The following is a 21,430-nucleotide window of genomic DNA, read 5'->3' as shown; positions in this document are numbered from 1 at the left end:
ATTTACGAAACCTTTCATTGCGGTTTTGTTTTTTCCTTCCGGGACTTTCTCCTGAAAATGAGGAAGTACATAAGCTAACCTCATAGCTTGAAGCATTTGCACACTGGGATGTGCAAATGTGTGAGTTTTAACTGAGTTTGTTTGAGACCCAGTCAGCCCGCACTCTGAAATGGTGGCTGTACACTAGCATATTGCTGGACCATAAATCTGGTAAGATACTGGTTAACTGGCTAACGTGTATTTTTTTTTTTTTGCAAACTACAGAAAATTAAAATAAAGTCAGACAATGGCTTATTGGTAAATCGACTACCGTTTTACTGTCATTAGCCGACCACAGCTTGCTGCTAGTCGCTGTTACTTGTCTTTGTCTTGGTTAGCTAGCGTTAAGCTACCGGTAAGTTACGTTACCGTTACCGTTAAGTTATGTTAATTTAAAGGTTTGTCAACCACTTAAGCAGAAATGTTGTGTGTAAGTAAACCCAAGATGGAGGGGGAAGGGACGTAATTCAAAAAATATGAATTTCTCTCCTTTCAGATTCCCCTCAGTGTATTGGTTCTGCTCAGAATATTTTTAATTTACATCAAAATTTTATTTAATCTATTTACCTATTTATTTTTGTTTAAAGTAGTCTCAGGCACTCATCTCCAGCATTGTCTCCCTAAAGTCCCTGCCCTCTGTCACATATCTTCACACATTTCAGCCTTTTCATAAGCTTCATTTCTCTCCACAGCGGAAAAATGATAGAACCAGAGCTACTGACCGAGGTCCCTGCAGCACTGAAGCGGCTAGCCAAGCAGGTTGTAAGGGGCTTCTATGGAGTGGAGCATGCCTTGGCTCTGGACGTGCTGATCCGTAATCCATGTGTACGTGAGGAGGACATGCTGGAGCTGCTCAAGTTTGACCGTAAACAGCTGCGCTCAGTGCTCAACACTTTGAAGGCAGACAAGTTTGTCAAGTGCCGTATGAGGGTGGAGACGGCTCCTGATGGCAAGACAACAAGACACAACTACTACTTCATCAACTACAGGTTTTTTGGTTAATTTCTAATTATTGCTTTTAACAGTGTCCACAGTGTCCAAAACACCCCCTGCAGACAGGTGGAGTTTTATTGCGGCTGAAGCCTTGGGGATAAGAGATGGGTGACACCACATATCCACCTTCCAGGCATTTGCATTATCAATCTGCACATCGTGTTAGCAATGTTTCAGCGATCTAAGCCCATAACACACTCAGAATGCTTGGTGAAGTTAATCTAGGCGCCATTGAATCTCCCCTATAGATGAAATGCACTCTTGGTGCAGAAAAGTGTACATTTAATATCATAGAAGCCTTCATTTTAATGTTGTTTTTCTTTCTAATGTCATCCACGTCAAAGACAGTTTATCCGACCATGTCCATTTGCTGCCATCAACAGTTTTGTCAATCTCATTTTATAGGGTGCTGGTCAATGTGGTCAAGTATAAATTGGATCACATGCGACGGCGCATCGAGACAGATGAGCGAGACTCCACCAACCGTGCTTCCTTCCGCTGCCCTTGCTGCTTCTCCACCTTCACTGACCTTGAGGCCAACCAGCTGTTTGACCCTATGACAGGTAAACCTTGAGAGAAGTACAAAGTATCGACAGTTCTATGGCACACGGTGGTGTTGATCTTCAGTATACTGGAATATGAGAAGGTACTTTGGCAGTTTTGAGGAAATTTTAGCTTACTCTGTTAATTTCCCTATTGGGATAAATAGAGTATTTCTTATCTTATTATTTACAATGTTGTGTTATGATTGGATGTACCTTTCCTAAGGGTGTCATATATTTGTACTGAAATGCAGTGTGCAAAAAGCTGATTTTTGTACATCCAGTTTTGGATACACAGATAAACTGCTTTCCAAAAACTCTTGCTAAAAATCCAAATAAACCAGGACCTAAATCCTGGTTCAAGACCTAAAGTAACTTCTCCACTCATAGCATACAAAGAAGCACGACCTGTAGATCTGATTCTCCATCATAAATACTAATGGTTATTTCTTAGGTCATTAAAAGTGTTTATTGCTGAATGAGTAGTTTGGGTTAGGTGCAGCAATTCAGATCAGCAATGCATACATAGAAACATATATAGCTCCTCTAAATTGGTTGTTGTCAAGGCAGAAATGTTACTAGAATCTCTTTTTGTGCCCTGAGCTTGTTTTACAATAATTAAAAAAAAATATAAACTGTCAGTAATCCATGTCCTTTGTGGTGTACAGAGCAGTACACCTCTAGATGGCAGTCAGTGCTCAGTTTAACTTCAGTGAAAATATGTACTCTAATGGATTCATTAATAACAGGTTCATTCAGTGCATCAAGTCCCTAATAAAAATGAAATTGCAGCACTTATTAAAAAAGATGGTTGAGCCACGAACAATTTTTTAAAGTTGCGTTGTCTCTTACTTGCATCTTCTTTCATTTCAGCTTTAAACAAAAGTCAAAAATATTTGCGTGTCTGCAAGCAATTTAATTGTTTGGTTTTTGTCTTTAATGTGTCCATGTGCGACGGCCATGACTTGCTGATGCCAGTGTACTTACAATTTTCTCCAGCCTGCTTTGTGAGTGGTGTTTTTAGAAATGGCAAAACAGGTCTGTGTTTGCTATTAGCAGTGGAGAGATGCAAACTGAAACCCATATTGGGTCTAATGATGTGTAAGTGGTCCAGTGTAAGATAGCAGGCATGTATTTTCTGCAAATTAACGGCAGTGTGTTCACTTTATATGTCTGTTAATCCAGCTCTATGACCTGTGTAAATTAGGATGTCTCATTAGTATTACACAGTCATATACTGTGTCTGGTGTCTTGCCAGTTACTGTGATTTATAGCTAAAACATGTAGGTGACTATTTAACCTTTTGGTATAGGTTTCAACATGTGCACTTAAAAAAACTAGATAATACAATTTGTTTATTTTATTTTTACATTTTAGATAATCAAAACTTAAATACTTCAAATAGTTACAGTAATCAGTCCATCACTAATTATTATTTTGCTGATGAATAACACTTAAGTACTGTATTTTGACATGCCATGATCTTTAACTCCTCATTGTGCATGTTTCCCTCAGCGATGTCTCTAACAGGGCAAATTCAACATAGTTTTACTCACAAAATGCATTAAGGAAAACCAAAGTGGGCATTGTCAGCTGACTCTGTTCCCCACCTGATGCTGAAATAGTTCAGTGTAAGTTTGACACATCGATCTACAATTTCATTTATATCCTGACTAATGTGCATGATTTGAAAAGGAAGACTTAAATAATCATTTTGTAATTCACTTTTTCCGTTACCTTTGAAATTGTATATCATTGAATGTAGCCGTTCCTAAGAGATGTGTTGTTTTCCTAAATTCCCGCCACGATACAGTACAAAAGAAAATGTTTATTTTCCATTGGATGAATTAGGCTTCCTCATCACAGCAGAAATGAACAAACAGCCTTTAGGCCTTAGGTCCTCTTTCAGCCTGCCAAGAAGTATTTTAATCAAGCTGCAGGGGTCCTTTTATGCCTTAGTTAAAAATAATAATCATACCTGACAATATGATGGGATTGGATTGGCCAGAGTGAGATCTGAGACATACAGGTTGGTTGACCATGTTAACAGATACAAACAGGGCTGATTCCCATATTGATTCATCTGCTGCTATCCATCATCTCAACCTACAGTACTGAAAATCACTCTTTGTTCCTCTCACCCGCCCCATCTTTGCATTTATACACTTTTTTTTTTTATCTCCGTCTGTCCTTGTCACAGTCCGATTCCCACCCTGTCTCAATATGGGCTGGCAGCTGTCCAAAACCTTGCTTCTAAATGGGCATCACATCGCTCACTTATCACTAGGAGTTATCCATTATGTTGTGTTAGTGCAAGTGTTTGACAGGTGAGCAACAGAAGCAACCAGAAAGTCTTAATCATCTTAGGCAGAGCGTGGGTGAGGATATGCAGAATTTAAAGGGAGGATGAAGCTAAATATAACCATGGCAGTATTGTAGATATAGTCTCCCACTTGCACTTTTTAAAATCATTAGTTGACTGACAGAGCGAAGGAATGACCACCTCACTGGAGTCACCAGAGCTTAGTCAATTGAATATTAAGTTCACTGAAATCTGTAAGGCTACTGTTCAATCATAAAAAACTTTTGCAGGCAGATGCATGTGGTATTCATGTTGTAATAGAAAAGCTTGTTTCAGGATTAATTTTCAAGGCCTGGGAAAGATAAGTTGCAAATGGTAAACTAGAGTCAGGCAGTTCTAAATGCATTTAGAAAAGTGTGAGGAAAACGTAATCCTCCTAACAGCTTTCATCTTAATTCAAATAACAGATTTCCTGATGGTGCAAAATTCCCTTTAAAGACTGAAACAAAGCTTTTTAACAGATAACAAATATCTAATGATACTGGTGGTTGTATGTGAGATGCTCAAAGACTGTGGCTTATCACTGTATTTATTTTTCTGCAAGTCATCCACCCAGAATTTCTAGGTGTGGATGGTGCTTTCCATTTCCGTGCATCACCAAGATATGCTGTCTGTCATCTGCTAAAAATGCACGAAAATGTGCATTTGATTGGAATGATACTGCTACAGAAGAACGTTGTGCTTGTGATGATGATTGTGTACGTTTGATACTGTGAGGAGAGCCCGTCCTCTAAACTGTGTTCATTCATGAACTGCATTCATTCTTGAGTCTGTCAGAATAAGGCACCAGCTTTAGACCGTCTGCCAATCCTAAGGTTGATTACTGATCAGCCAGCATTGTTGCTAGGATACACTGATAGGTGGTGCCACACAAGCGTTTAAAAGAAGATCTCAGATGTTCATGATTTAAATTTAAATCACTGTTTGCATCGGGTGAATAACAGTTGGAAATAGTTAATTTGATTTGGATGGGAATCAGAAAATTAGGGTTGTGTGTTGCTACCATTTTAATGGATATAAATCACACATTGACTTGAGCTGGAATTCTTTTTATTTATATAGTGTGTTTTCCAGTTGGGTCCATCACATATTTTCTGAACTATCGTACTTATTTGTTTTCATCATCATTTGGAAGTGAAATTACTATTTTCTTATATCTCAGCTCCAGCGCAGCTTGACAGGCAAAGAACATGTTTATAGAGATGTTACATAATGCACAGAAATCAATATCTGTGGTAACCTATTATACTACAGCCAGTATGCTAAAGCTTGGATGACTTTTTTCAGTCAATATAATGATTTGAAGTATAAGTAAGAATGAAAAAACAGAATTAGAGCAAGTTTTAAGCTGTGGAGGAAAGCAGCAGAATGTGGGCGTATCTTCTTAGTCAGGGATGAGTTGTAAAAACTTGTTGCCCAAAATGCTGCATATAACTACTTCAGGAAAGAAAATGCACCGTAATTTCACATTGAACAGCCGGTGTAAATTTCATGCCGCAAAGAATCCGCATCCCCTGCTTCCTGGTACTGTTCGAGAACAGTCAGCACCTTCGTGGTGATACATTAACAATCATCTTGCCAATTCCTTTGCGCTTGTCTCTCGTTTCGACATATCTCAACCGGTATCGAATGTTGCTGTGAAGGCAGTAACCCCACACCCAGACAGAGGCTGACAAAATGAGCGCCTGGAGCTCACACAGTGGTAGTCTGATGGACCGGCTGCTTCTGCAGGGCCAGCAACACTCACTGTGGCCTCACTGGGATAGGAAATGACATTACTGGTCTTCCAGCTCACTCTGACCCACAAAGGAGAGCCGAAAACCCCGCAGCTCTGAATTTTCACAGTGTGCTGTGTGAATGTTTAAGACATGCATTTTTGTACTCATTGCACCTGACGTGTTGTCTGCCCGGCTTTTGGTGGAAAAATGGCAGTTTTTTTTTTTTTTTGTTGTTGTTGTTCCTAAAATGTTACTTTCTTTTATCAGTGGGTGCCGTCTGTTTTAGACTTGTATGAATGCAATTATCAGCATGTTTAAGGTGGAACACAAACTCTGTGTGATTCAGAGCACCACTGGAAACGCTGGGCCTGTCTCATTACTGTATACGAGACCTCCTCCATGCTGGAGTGGTATGAAGTGAAGTGTTTGCATTCTTTCAGTTATTGCGATGGCGAGTCACAACAGTCAGAATGATTTGCAGTGATGATGTATTTGCTAAGACTGCTTTTATTTTCACAAATCTCTCTAGCATCAGAAAAAGCTCAATGTACCTCTAAAAATTAACTTAATCGTTTCCAGCAAGTTGCTTTATTCATAAATGCTGAGAATGTCCTCATATGGCACAGGCCTAGTGTTTTATTCTCTCGCTCTGTGGATGTCTTTCCTAATATTAGCACAGTACTATGGTACCATGGACAGTTTTCCTTCTCTTTCTGACACACACACACACACACACACACTCTCTCTCTCCTCCACACACACTTTTTTTCTCTATCTCTGTCACACACATAGACACAACGCAGATATGGGGTCTGTGCTAATGCTGGAACAGCTCCCATTACTGAAGCTGAAATCAGCCAGAGAAGCAGATGGCCAAACATGCCCTTGTCTTACTGGTAGGAAGCAAGGTGCGTGTGTGTGCGTGTGTGTGCACGTGTGTGTGTGTGTGTGTGTGTGTGTGTGTGTGTGTGTGCGCGTGTGTGTGTGTGTGTGTGTGTGTGTGTGTGTGTGTGTGTGTGTGTGTGTAGACAAGGTCCTATAGCACCCCCAAATATAATGCAATGTTTGTAAAAATTATCCTCAAAAGAGGTCAGGCCCAGAGCAGTTTGTCCTAACTGGTTTTGCCCTTAGGTCTATATTCCTCCTTAGTTATTAAGTCATGGTCCCCACACTTAAACGCTGAATTAGTTTTATGGCACAAAATGAAAACAAAATTAGACGCAGAACAATTCCGGCGTAAACAATACTTCAAAATTTAAGCGTCGTGACATAACATCTTACTCACCTCAAATATAGTTAGTTTGAACAAAGTTGATCCTCATCCTTGTCATAGAGTCCTGTAGTCCACTTTTGACTGTAAACAGTGTGTTTTGTTTCAGAAGTGTTGGGTGGTGGTTAAAATATTTTGGGGTGGCATCTTGTATATATGGTCAGGGATTTGACAGTCTTGACAATTTTCTGTTAACGTGCATTATTATAAAAGGGAGCGTGGAACTGAGGTATCATAGGATTCATAAACGTGGAACTGTGCAGAATCCTACAGTTCACAAAGCACAGCAGTTAGAATCGTGATTTATAGTGGCAAACATTTTGACCCCTTATACGATACTTATCTCCAAATGAAATTGGACACATACACAGTGATGTAGCACTCATGACTGTCAGTTTAGTCATGACCTTTGACAAAACAAAGCATGTACATTTGACGAGACACACCACAGTCCCAGCTACTTGTTTGTGTCAGTGGTTCTTTAAAAGTTAGCGTGTAATCTGGACTGAAACAGAATGCAGTGTCTGTAGGTTCAGTTTTGCAAATCTGCACCCACTGAGCTTGATGTCAAAACTGCCCTGTTATCCGCAACTATGAATATGAATAGGGCAACCTGGCCCATACCTACAATGTTAATTAAAATGCAGAGGCTTCACAGTCACTCACAAGATTGTATTCAGCCCCTGATGATGATACATAATGGCCGGTCTGAAGTCGTGTCATTTCATGTGATGTGCTGTCTCATCCAGCTCCCACTTGTTGTTGATGTAAAGTGCAAAGTGACACAAAAATAATAGGTTTTTGCTGTAATCATCAGTCCATATTCAAAGTGTGTCCTCGTTGCTATCAGTCAGCTGCATCCTCAGTTCTGGCTGAGAGTCCGTGTCGTGAGGCAGCACAGTGGTGCAGCGGTTAGCATGAAGCATGAAGGTTTGGGGTCCAACCCTGCTGGCCGGTGTCTTTCTGTGAGGGGTTTGAATGGGTAGCCCAAAGAGGCAACCCTAAACTGGCAACTCTGAACCCTGTACGCGTTGTTGGTAGCTGATATCTGCTTTGGCCAGATGGCTTACCTAAACATCCCCTCACTCATTTTAATCACAGTTCTTTCGTTACCCACAGGCACATTTCGCTGCACCTTCTGCCAGACGGAGGTAGAAGAGGACGAGTCTGTCTGTCCTGATGCCAGGACGCTGGTGGCACGCTTCAATGAGCAGATCGAACCTATCTATGTGCTGCTACGTGAGACTGAAGATGTCAACTTGTCCCATGACCTGCTGGAACCTGAGCCCGCTGAGATCCCTGCTCTCAAACAGAGGTCAGTTGTGGACAAGGCTCAGAAATGCACCGATTTATTCCCCTCAGTCAGCATCACGGAGGGGTGGGGGTCCTGCTGAGTCACATCCTGTACCAGTTTTGCTGACAACACATGGGAGTTCACCTCTGTTAACAGCAGTAATTGCTGCAGTGATACTGGCTCAACTTTACAACTGTGCCACTATGGAGTTCTATTCTATTAAGCCACTGTAGCAGTTTATAAATGACATTCTCACAATTATTCATGTTTCATTTAACTGATGAAGATCATTGTTTAAAGGACATTTGCTCAATCTCTCCTCTAGCCGTGAACGTGCAGCAGCATCCGGAGTGAACTCTGCAAGCGGCCCACACCGCGAAGCCTGGTCTAACAAAGGCTCAGCCTATGCCGACCTGTACACCCAGAATGTGGTTATCAGCATGGAGGAGCAGGAGGACCAACAGAAGCAGGCCAATGAGGGCAAGGCACCTAAGGAGAGGCCCGTGTGGTTGACCCAGAGCACCGTGCAGGGTGCTTACAACGACTCTGATCTCCTCAAGAACCGTAAGTTGTCCTTGCACTACGCTCAGCCACTATGCCACCGTAGAATTTATATACCTTTCACATTGTTCTGATGGCATACGTTTTTGTTTGTATAAAAATTAGACACGTTTTTGGAAGCCAGTCTAATTTTGTGAGTTGGAGAGAAAAATGGAAATAATTAATTTTGACTATATGAGTTTACAAGCCTCATAGACATTTAAATGTTCTTCATTCATTAAATAACAACTTGTCCTTAAAGAAACTCTGGATTAATGCGGAACCCAAAGCATTACACCCACACTGGTGTAATTGATGTTCCATTTTAAAGCAAATTCACTTCTACAATCTCAAGATCTGTGCATTAGAAGACATTAAATTCAACATTAAATTCCCTCCCACTCTCAGCTGCTGTTTTCACTGTCATTACTCCTAAATGTTATTTCCTGTCCACGGCACGGCTTGCTAAACACACAGGCTTTTTCAGAAAACGATAAGATGATGGACCACGACAAGCTCAGTCCAGACCCACACCTGTGGCTGCTCCTCTCTGACCTTTCATTTCAATCTCTGCTCTCTTTGTAGTTGAAACTGGCTATTACAGGTCAGCCCAGGTTATCTCCTGCTGTCAGAGTGCTCTTTCACCAAGCTATCTTATGCTGACATTGTTTCTTCACCCCAAGGGCATGCAGCAATCAGGCCTTGCCAGACGCCCATTGAAACATAATTGCTTAATTGAAATAATCAGACTTGATTAGTGCATGGATGAACAAGGATTGCTCATTAATAAAATCCATTCTTGTGGAAATTGCATGAATTACGCCTTCCGAATGTCCTATTTCAGAGGTGCATCTGTAATGGTCTTGTTGCCCTTTGGAGCCTGGAAACAGACAAGTCATCTGAGGGTGTCGAAGTTTAAATAAAGCTTTTATTCAGATAGTCACTTGCGATAAACAGGGATGTCTCAGTCAAGTTTTTTTTTAGGCCCCAATCCTTCCACACTGTGTATCTGCTGATTAAGAGTCTGGTTTTATATTTCAACTACACCAAAATATCGATTAAATGTTTCTGTCAGGGTGACATAACAGCTGTAGACTACTAAATTTGACACTTATTCTTCACAAGCTTCCAAAAACTGAAGGTTCTGTTTTAACACTATTAATCTGATTTAGTTGAAAATGTTTCTAATAATTGTTGTTTCCTCAGCTGGAGACATTGTATCCGAAACCCAGGACGGAGCAGCTGCTCATGGAATTAGTCAGGCTGATGAAAATGAGGAGGTGATGCGCGCTCTGCTCATCCATGAGAAGAGGGGTGCAGCGGCAGCAGGCGGAGGTGGAGCAAGCGCTGCTGCCAGGGGACTCGCCACGGCCACAGCTAATGCCAGCGACTCAGAGAGTGACACCAGCGAATCAGACGACGAGTTTCACTCAGGTCCCCCCCCTGCCGCGGCTGCTCAGCATCGAGCCAACGAGGAGGAGGAAGACGACGATGATGAGTTTGAGGAGGTGGGGGATGAGCCGGTGGTGATGGTGGGAGGTCGGCCGTTCTCATACCGAGAGGTGAGCCAGAGGCCAGAGCTGGTGGAGCAGATGTCTGCTCAGGAAAAAGAGGCTTACATTGAAATGGGACAAAACCTCTTCCAGGACATGTACTTCTGAACACACACATACACTTCCAAGCATACACTATTTCCTGAATACATACTTCTGCTGTTTCACACTGTCAGTGGTGTTATCAGAGAAAATGTTTGTGGACGCAAGTAATCAAGAGGAAACAAGACGCTGCTCAACAAGTATTGACAGTCAGCTTCATGCTCCTGCTTTGTAAGGACCAAGGGCCTGCTTTGACAGTGTTGCCTAAGTTAGTATTAGTTTCTGTCTGAAGTATTTTTGAAAGTTACCAAACCAAAAGGAAGCTGACCAGCTACAGTTTGTGCACAAGTGTCAACAAGTGTCAATTTGTTTTTTTGGGTTTTTTTCAGCTGTAAGTTTAACAGGATTTCTACGCCAGTCACGTTTTTAGCTGTGGTTTCAAGTTCAGTCGCTCACCTGATACATCAGGCAGAAGCAACAGTAGCATATTTTTCTCATGCTTTAAGTCCATTTTCACCTGTATTGGACTGAGTGCAAAGCAGTACTGTGGCTGAAGACACTGATGAAGGACTGAAGCAGCTACTGCTGATGTGTTGCTTTCTCTATGCTGCTGGTCTAGACATGGTCTAATATTTTGTCTTTTTCTGAAACATGTTACAGACAACAGCCAAAATTTAACAGCTCATCTCAGGCAAATATTGAATACAACAGAAAAAAGATATGGGTAAATTATTGTAGTCAACAGTTAAACAATTGTTATTTAGGGCAAAGCACTGCAGTACAGGCATCTGAACGGAAGTGTAACAAATGTGTTAACGTAGAGTATATAATTGGAAGAATTGAAACATTGTGTGCACACATTTAGACTTAGAAGCAATTCAGATTTATACGTGTGGGAGAACTGTGACATTTGTCTTCTCAGATTGTGGACTGACTCAAGTAAGAGTGCAGCTTTACATTATATCCCAACACAATTTACAGGTAAACCTCATATTCCGCAGTGTGCTCGTGTGTCTGGATACAACTTCATCCTACAACATGTTCCTACATTAAGACCTCTTAACACCTTGTGACGGCTAAAAAGGCAGATTTGTTACCATTTGAGATGATCAGTAATATTCAAAGATCTCAGCAGCAGAAGATATGAGACTATGATGACACAAGGTGTGAATATAAGTTTGAATTCAGCTTTTGATGATTTTGTTTTGTGTTCTCTTTGTAAAAATAAACCATTTTCTTTTCGTTTTCTCTCCTCCTTCTGTGAAATATCTGTTTGCTTGTATTCTCTACACAGTATAATGCCTCCTGCTAATATCAGGAGGCCAGTAGTCCCTCCACATTTCTCCCTCTAATGCACAAGTTAAACTAATGTGATGCTCTCATTACAGTCTGGCACCAAATCCACTTCTGCTCAGTGCTGTAAAAGAGTTTCAAACCCCTTAGGTTTTTGCACTATTTTTGTGTTTCTAAGTGACTTTTCAAGTTAAATTAATGTTTAACAATACAATGTCTTTATAAAATACATTAATTTAAAATGTAAAATTTTTTGAGTAGAACCTACTGCTGTCACTTAATAATAAAACTTAATAAAATAAAAACTGTGGGAAGTTTAACTGTTAAATATGAATCTAAATAACAACTTTCACTCTGTAGATAACACTGATGTCCAATTCATTTTTTAAAGGTGACAAAAGTAACATTTTAAAGGTTCTGTAAATGAGATTTTTAACAATAATAGAGCAGAAAACAAATATTTTCTGTGTAGAGATATAGTGGAGTAACGGAGCCATAAGCAGAGAATGAGCTTCTCTGTTCTTTGTCTTGGTGTCCCGTCTGGTGGTGCAGGCATGTTAGTGCCAAGCAGCAACCTCCGGGGCTGAAAAATGAAGCCAACACAGAGGTGCTAAAAACAGCTCTTCGACTGGCCGTTTGAGGCTGGCTCCAAGAGCGAGTCAATCCCCATAGACTCCTATGTTAAAATGCATCTTTACAGCTTGATGCAAAAAACGGTTTTGGTCACTATAGCTAATTTCCCCTTTCATGACAACTGCATACATGCATGTTCTCCCCGCGTCTGCGTGGGTTCCTTCGGGACATTCCAACTTCCCCCCACATGAATTATTATATAACTCACCTGTTCAAATTGCATATGCATCTTTATTTACAGTCTATGGTTAGTGCATGCTGTTAAACCGTTGCTCCTCCCACTGTCTATAAACACGCCCACAGGTGAGATGGCACCTTGCATTGCACAGCGACCTTCAAGAATTTCCTTCACTGACGAAATGTTTTCGTCTTTAAAAAAAAAAAAAAAAGGCCTCGGACAAAGAAAGAGATAAGACCAGAGCACAGGCAGACTGACCATGGGGACTACTGCCTCAAATCCTGGTCGGCTGGTGGAACAGTAAAAGATCCATAAAGTTTCATCAGTGTCATCCGTGCGATCAGTCCCAGCAGATGAGTCCCAGTCCAACCGTGGAGCCAACACTGACCTGCCCCATGAGCTGCTTAATGGCTCCAGTCTGACTCAGAACTGGCTGTACTACACCTCGGTGTGTAAGCAACTTGATCTTTTCATCAGTGACTGGCCACAGTAGCCATGTTAATGTTAACTAACTCTCTGTTACTAATATTAAGTGTTTGGCAAATGTTGCAGTGCTAGCATGGGCTAATGGTTGTAGCTGAACTGTTGTTTGTTGGCTCTCCTGTACACAACAGCTATTCAGTTGTGCTTCTTGGGTGTTTAGTGGTTTCCTCCACTTGGCTTGGTAACACCTCGCTGACTGAGAATGTGGGGGTGGGACGAAGCCTTTGTTTTGGTCTGAGATGCAGGTGGTTTAGTGCAACATTCAGTGACATTGTTATGGAATCCTTACAGTTATTTTTTAAAGGTAACATTTAAAAAACACTATATTGCAGTATTTACTCATTTTACTATACCTACATACTACCCATCATTAGAAATGTATATCCACTTTTTTTTAGGATCTACTCTGGCTTTTCATTGTTCTAGTGTAGTCATTATCAGAATTGGACAAAATCTTAAAATTTAAAAGAAAAGGAAGAGAACTCTGTGTTTTAATTTGACAAAGGTCACAAGGTCATCTTCCTGATGACACCTTTCCTGTCTTGCCAGGTCACATCCAGGTGACAATTATTTATTGAGGCATTGCCTGCCAGGCAAACCCACTCCCAGTACTCGTCCGGTTCTCTTCCAGCAGGGTGTTTTGCAATGCAGTTTTCCAAATAATGACAGCTTTGATGTAACCACAGTAACCTACAGCACCGGGTCACTCACTCATAATGGGGGCAATTTCACCTCAAAACATAAGTCTGAATACTGATGTTGGCCTGACATTTACAGAAAATAGGCCCTTTTCAAATAAAATGTTAAATGTTAAATCTGCCATAACACCCGCTGTAGTGAACGTGGCCCTCCCTGTATCTCTTCGTGGATCTTTAGATCATGACGCAGACTTATCTATCTATCTCGGAGCAATATTTACTGGAGTAAAAAAATCATTGGTTTTTACCAACCCAGGTCTTCAGGGTGTGATTTTATCTAATTTTCTTTTGACCTATTTTTTTAACAAAAAGGCTCTGATGAGCATGTATCCTGGCCAGTACCGAAGAGCAGACAGGCAAAGTAGTGAAGTGGGTTGTGACTGGTGAAAATCGTTATTCAAAAGAATGCTCATGTTGCTCTGTTTCTACTGTGCGAGTAGTGTGTAATGTGTAATTAGGCAACCGTTTGTCACCAAGTGAGCTATAGCTCTATTGTCTGCTCTACAGGCCCGAGATAAAAGCAGCTTCAAGCAGATCGGTGCCAGAGGAGCACCTGCTGGCTGAGTCTTCAAAAGGTCTTTAAACCCTTTTGTTTAGGTTTTTATCTTTGCATTACCCACTCCCTCGTGTACTGCACAAGCTGCTGATGTAGCAGACTGACGTACTTGGCATTATTCTTCTTTTTATCTTATGTCTTCATACATTGAAGTGTTTGCAATGCTGCTTTTGCACTTGACAAGCAGACACTCCAATACAACATTTACACAATTTTCAACGTGCTAAACATTACTAGAGTCAAACCCCACCAGTGTATTTTGAGCTCTACAAACTGAAATGGCTGACATGTGTGCACCTGGAAAATTGCTTGGTTTGGATGTGTGTTTCATACACTGTACATCACTCATACACTTTGGCGAATTGAATTCAGTTCAAAATGTCAACCTCTGTAGAGGAACTTGGTGAGGTCTGACACCTCTCAGGTAGCCCTACAAGCCCATACATTCCTTTTAAGTTAGAGGATGGACACCTGTAGGGCAGAGCATAAAGGTCAGGATGAAAACAGGACCTGGCCTCATTAAAACATCCCCCGCCCTTCAGGACAGCTCAATTAAAAAGCCAACTTCATGCTGTTCCATTGATCTGCCAAGGCAAGGCTGAGAGTGGGGAAGTAGGCTTGGTTATAGGGAGGGTGAACACAACTCAGTAGGGATTCCACAAAGCTGTAAAAAATCAGGGGACCTTGGAGATCAGGTGCAGCATCGTGACATGGTTGTTAATTAGTTTAATCATGAATACTGGAGATCATGATTACTGGAGATCGAGCACATTGCTAGTCAGCTCTCGACTGATGACATCTTTTAGTTTTTCCTCCCTGTAGTTGTCTATTGATTGGGACACAAATAGTCATACGTGCACATGAGCTCATTTGTTTGTGAAAGACTAATAAGAATAATTTAACAGAGAGGGAATTAAGGTTGCCGTCCAGGGAGCAGGCGGTTATTTCACTGGGACGGGGTTTGGGAAGGCATGGCGCACAGCTCTTTTTTCTGTGTAAGTGTGTGGGTGGGTGGAGACTCACAAAGGCAGATTGTAATGACTCACGCTTCACGAGGTTTGCCTCAGAAGATTACATAAGCTTTGATTGATTGGAGGTGTCTCTGTCACTCTTCATCCAATGAAGCCCGAAGAGTAATGACTTAGTGACTGACCCAGTTTGTCTGCCATTCAGCCTGCAATTCTCTCTCACCACCTGCTTTGAAATCTGAGAGCTCTTAAGAAGACTAAGAACATATCCTTTTATTCTTACATTTATCTTAATGTATCTTGGGAAGTGTAGGGAAGGAAATCGGATGACAGATTAAATCATGTACAAGCTGAAATTTCTCTTCAACACAATCAATTTCTAGCCACCACTTCATTAGAATAGTTGCAGCACTGTTAGATCTGGAAAACACATCCTCTACTTGTGCAAAATTGAACTTGGCTTAACAGCTAGAAATATTACAAAGCCTGCTCCACCTTGAACCGGGGTACTCAGCGCACTTTCACACCATCCTGGTGAAGCTTGCTACTTGGTAAAACGATTTTTGCAACTACTCCTTGTGCAGCATGGAAGGCGCTCTCCAGCCAGCAGAGGGAGTTTTCAGCAACAGCAGTGTGGAGAGATATCCATTCCAGACTGGGACATCTGGGACAGCTGCTCTCCCTTTTACACAAGCTTTTACACATTTTGCAGTGTGTTTGCACCTTTGGCCCGGCCATGAAAGACTGGATTTGTGGCAGTTTTTCTAGTTTAATTTTACTGATCATCCATTTGTCAAAACAAAACTAAGAGCTCTATGATGTCAGCAAGCTAATGTACTCACATTAACATTGCTAACATGCTAATGTTAAGCAGGTATAATGTTTATTGTGTTCACTCAACTATATTCAAGACAAGCTATCCAATAGTTGAGACGTCTCAATATCGAGTTCAACTGGGGACATTTGTTGTATGTCATTCTCTGTCACTCTCCCCTTATTTCTGACATCTGTTTGCTGTCAGATCCTCTAATAAAGGCATTAAAATGTCAAACAAAAAAAAAAAACAAAAATTGAAAAATCACAAATATCAACTCCATAGTGGCGCCAGAGGAAATGTCAGGGGATCATCGAAGTTTCCTGACATTTCATCAAAGTTGTCAGGATTCATCCCCTGGATACCATGGATACCTGTTCCTCATTTAATAGTAATTCATTGAATAGCTGTTGGGATATTTCAGCCTGGACCAAAGTGGTGGACCAGCAGACTGACTGACATAGCCATCTTTAAAGCCTTATTTTAGCTTGGCTAAAACTGTATCCTACAGATCAGATAAGAATGACATAAATTCATTCTATCAAACAGTTTACCACAAAAAACATGACATGCACATCTACTTCTGTTAAGTTTGAAAGTTGTAGACACACGTGCAGAACTCAGAGGTAGATTAAAAGTTCAAACACTACAAGTTTATTGTAAGATTTGGTGACTGAGTTCATCCATGATAGTGGAGCAGGCGCTAGTGAAAGGAAGGTATTGGCGTGGCCAAGGTCTAAGCTCGAGCTTGGCACAGGAGAGAGATTAAATCTGAGAGTGGCACAAACCAGGAAGTCCAGAGATGGCAAGGACACAACCCAGGTTAGAAGGAAGAACCTCTTGGAAAAACTAGGAGAATCACTGAACGATGGAGTGAAGGACCAGGGCTTATATGCTGCTGTTTCAGGTGTAGTTAATGAGCTGGTGAGTCAAAGAGAGGAAAAACAACAACACAGAGGAAGAGAAAAAATGGAAGGAAACGCTAGGGGTGAGGAAGAGGTCCTGGCCTAACCATGACAGCCCGCTGCAGGACCTGGGAACAAACAGCGTCTGGAACAAATGGCTGAACAAGAACTGGAGGGAAGGTGAAGAGGCACTTAACTGAGGTTATTAAAGGCCTGGTCTGCTTCCAGAGCCCAGGAAAATGGTATGGAGAAGGAGGTTAACTTAGTGCAGGGAGCTGCCACTCTGCTGAGATCCTTAATGAAATGACAGTAAAAGTTAACAATACCCAGAAATCTTTGAAGCTGCTGATGTTTGAATGGAGTAAATGACTCTACCACCACCTTGACCTTCTCTGGGTCGGTATTCATCTGCCCACTCTCAGTGATGCTGGATGTTGGAATGATGGAATTCGCATTTCTCTCCCTTGACAAACAGCAAAATCTTTAGTAAAATATTTGGAAAAAAAGTGAGAATATCATCCAGGTAAACAAAGACAAAACAGTCCAGAAAATCATTAACAAGAGCCAGAAAAAAATGTGGGTGGATTTGTGAGTCCATAAGGATGACCAAGTCTTCAAAATGGCCAAGGCGTGTGTTGAACACAGTTTTCCACTAGTCCCCCTCCTCACCAGGTGGTATGCGTTCCTCAAGTCCAATTTGGTAAAGATGGTGGCTCCCTGGAGTGGCTCAAAGGCAGAGGTTATCAAAGGTGAAGGATATTTGTGCATGGATGAGCGGATGTGCCTTTCTTGGACACAAAAAAGAACCCAGCACCAAGAGAAGAGGAACAGGGGCAGATAATACTTGCAGCCAACTAGAGGAAAGATGAGGTGGCTCAGGAGGAGCAGCAGCAGAGCCCTTTGTGGGTGACAATACAGACTCCAACTAACAGTCCTCTCAGCAAGCCAGTCAATGTGTGGGTTATGTGGAGTTTACCTGGGGTCGCCAAGAATCAGTTGGGTTTTAGGGGTGGACATGGAAATGAATTGAATGCTCTCTCTGTGATTTCCAGACATGACAAGAGTTACAGGAACTGTGCAGTGAGAACACACTAGGGATGAGGGAGAGATCCTTGTCCAACCATTTCAGCTTTTTAGGGAAATATCTAATATCTATCTATCTATCTATCTATTTTGTGTGAAAGGGATTGTGGAAATGAGTGGTTGTGTTGCTGCTGCTGGCCATGCTGAGCTGCCAATGCCGCAACCATGACAAATATCTGTCCTTCTTTAGAAGCTGTTAACCTTTTGTGGAAGCATCTCATATCCACTTTGAAAAGAACAACCATTATTCACTTTATTTATTCATGAGAGTCCCCACACTTTACCCACACCAGCCAAGGACAGTAATGCATCTGAGGGGGTGCATTCACTTCGGCCTGACATGCAGTATGACCCTCTTTACACACAGTATTAACAGTAGCTCTAATGTGACTAAATGACGGTTCCATTGCATCCTGTTATATGAACATTTGAGTGGTGGAGTCAAAGCAATGGAAACCTTTTCATTTTGTTTCTGTTCAAAGTGAATATGTGTGGAGAGATGAGCCTATTTTCATAATGACACATTGATATACTTATAATAATTAACTGTCTTTAACCGGTCTAAATAACTGAAGAATGCGGAATTTGCCTTGGGCATCATTACCAATGTGGAGCATGTATAAATTAGCTTAAGTCAATATTAAAGCTAACTACATGTGAAGGTCCACTGACTGTTAACAAATGCATTTTTACCCATTAGATGGGTTTTTGCTTCCAATCAGTTGCCCCTCAAAATGCTGAGAGCTCTCAGTACATCAAAGGATGAAGTAAAACACAGAACGACATAAAACACCACAACACACACGGACATGTTAAAATGTTTATTACAGACATGACCAAATCAAAAGCTGCACCTTGAAAGCAGCACAGAACTGATTACCTGTGCACACATAACGGTGTCAGTAGGACAACAGATACTACTAGTGCTACTATAACCAGTGGTGCTTATAACATTGTTAATTTATATCTCCGATGACATCCCAGAGCACCTTGCAGCCTGAGTAATGTGGAGGAGCCTAATCAATGAACACTGATGAAACAGCTGTGTCTCTAGTTCTTCACATGCCTTTGTTTGTGGGGAAGTGTCACTGCTTCTCCTTCAAGCGAAGGGACCCCTGAGAGTTGATTTGAGTGGACTATTGACCTCTGATCATTCCCCACTCCATAGGGAGCTGGGGCTATCACTCAGTCTTCTCATGGCTGATTAGCGTCTGAGTGATTTTCACTCTCTGCTCTGTTGTTCTGTACATTAGAAACAATCATACACGTGCTGTGCTGTGCTGTGCTATTAACAGGTGTTGTTAAACAGCATCCACAGCCTATTGTGGGAGGAGGAATAAAAAAAGCTGATCTACATCTTGTTTCCATAACAGCAGACCTTTTTGTTTCAGCATACCTATTGCTCGCTTGTTTCGAGGGTGGCCAGACGTCCCCACTAAATAAGAGGAGTTTCAGTTTACTAACATTAGTCCCAGTTGTTCCAGCAGGGAGATGCTTTGTCCTGATAATTAGACTCAATTTATGTCTTCTTTTGAATATATTGTTGCCGAGGCAGGCTAGAGGCTAGAGCAGAGCCATGAGCAGATTGGATTAGTGTTCTGAATGGACACTCTCTCTCTGTGTCTGTTCCCCTCCCTCTCACTGGTGTGGAGGACAGAGGCGTCATCTTAAAAGGAGGTTCACTGCCTTTATTCTTGTCTTGACCAATGTTTTTGAAACAAATTATTTTGCTTTTATCATCTGATCACCCACTAACATCTGATCTCAAAGTGTAATCTGCTGAGGATAATGGATCTTTCAACAATCAGAATCAGAATCAGGTTTATTGCCAAGTATGTTTTCACGTACAAGGAATTTTTTCTGGTGATTGGTGCAGAGCGCACCAAAACACCGAGGCAGCCATCTGCGGCGCCATTAAAATATTCAGTTCACAGTATTGTCATCAGTATTGTTGTGGGAACAAGCTGGCCTCCTGCAGAATATGTATCCCCCTCCTCCTCCATTATAGATGGTTTGCTGAGAAATAACTTGGTTCATAATTGGAATTGAGGTTTAAACTGTCCTCTGTCATGGAAACAAGTGTGTCATGTAGATTGAACTCAAAATGTACGCATAACCAGTCAGCTGAAGGACAGCTCAACAAAGCACCAGTCAGTCGTACACTTCAGTCATGATTTTTGTTGTCAAACCTGTCATCTCCTTGTAAATCATTTTGATGTACTGTACTGCAAATGCATCTGTATGACCTTACGTCATATATTAGAGTAAGAGCAGGAACTTGATGATAATGTATTTACACTTCTGTGGCACTGAAGGTACAATCAACATCATGATTTATCTATTCGAAATATGACACTGCTCTGTCCATTCATATACAGATATTTGTGGTGAAAACTCTTATTATTACATAGTCTGAGTAAATGTACAGTGTCACTTACATTCAAAGTCATAACACTTTTGAGTATCATTAATTATCCTGAATATACAGCATGTATAGGGCATGTAGGTTCAGTGTATTGAAAATGCCATGGGTCTATAAATAAAGGTTTTAACAAAGCAGTTGATGTATGACACAATCTGTTCCAATTAGCCACACACCTGCACAATCTCCTCTCTTCGGCCTCACCCTCACTCTGTCTATTCATTTTGCCAGAATATGTCCTGCTGCACCTCTCCACCAGTTGCCCTTACTGAGTTTCCTGCTCCATCTAGTTACCTGATCCAATCACCCACCTGCTCCACTGTTCCTGATTCTCTTATCAGCCTCCCGGTGTGTACCTGTTTGCCAAATTGTCTGGTGCCACAGCCTGTTATCTGTCTGACTCCTGTCTGTTGCCTGTGTCCGGACACTGCTGCCTGCCCTGCTTTATCACCTGCCTGTTGATCTTTGATTTAGTAAACTGCTTTTTTTCCTAAGTGCCGTTGTTAACCTGTTAACCCTTGTTCTGGTGTCACTACAGGCCAAAATATGCACTATGTGGGCAATGAGATCTAAATGCTACTTTGACACTTTGAATTCTACAGCGGTCCAAATCAAAACAACCCAATTTAGACAAACCATTTTTAATTTCATTCTCTAATTTGTCTAAAATTTTGACACAAAATTTGAAGCCTTATGTGTTAACCATGATATGATGTATGTGAAGGACTGAAACAGGAAGTGTAAAAGCACAAAAAAACCAAAAAAACAATTCCACTGACATGATCTACTTTGCCAGGAATTTGTTTCTCTCTCAATTCACTTGTTTCCTCTTCATTGTCTGATGTCAGTCTGGCTTCACACCTCCTATTCCACCCACCTCCGGGCCCTACGGGATGAGTCCCATGAGTCTGTGGCGTTGACGTCACCACCTCATTATGTCAGTGGTTGTCCAACAGGGGGGCTTGTTTCTGTGCCACCAAACAAGAGCCTCGTCTCTGTCTCCTGGCAAAATGAACCCGTCATTCCACAGAGGAAGCCATGTAT

At 41.5% G+C, this 21,430-nt stretch overlaps 1 protein-coding gene across 1 annotated transcript; it reads left to right on the top strand.

The window, feature by feature from the left end:
• Positions 1 to 60: 60 nt before the first annotated feature.
• On the top strand, positions 61 to 11,605 carry gtf2e1 (general transcription factor IIE, polypeptide 1, alpha). The gene is made up of 6 exons (XM_071496129.1): positions 61 to 210; positions 732 to 1,028; positions 1,438 to 1,595; positions 8,044 to 8,239; positions 8,544 to 8,782; positions 9,965 to 11,605. The coding sequence occupies exons 2-6, from the start codon at positions 739 to 741 to the stop codon at positions 10,417 to 10,419; spliced, it is 1,338 nt and encodes a 445-aa protein (XP_071352230.1). The 5' UTR covers positions 61 to 210; positions 732 to 738; the 3' UTR covers positions 10,420 to 11,605.
• Positions 11,606 to 21,430: the final 9,825 nt, after the last annotated feature.

The sequence above is a fragment of the Trachinotus anak genome, unplaced genomic scaffold (genome assembly GCF_046630095.1).
Source record: "Trachinotus anak isolate AG129_WGS33_773 ecotype Australia unplaced genomic scaffold, CSIRO_AGI_Tana_v1 ptg000001l, whole genome shotgun sequence".
Taxonomy (NCBI): Eukaryota; Metazoa; Chordata; class Actinopteri; order Carangiformes; family Carangidae; genus Trachinotus; species Trachinotus anak.
The sequence above is the reverse complement of the archived record's forward strand: the minus strand, read 5'-3'. Positions and strand labels throughout refer to the sequence as shown.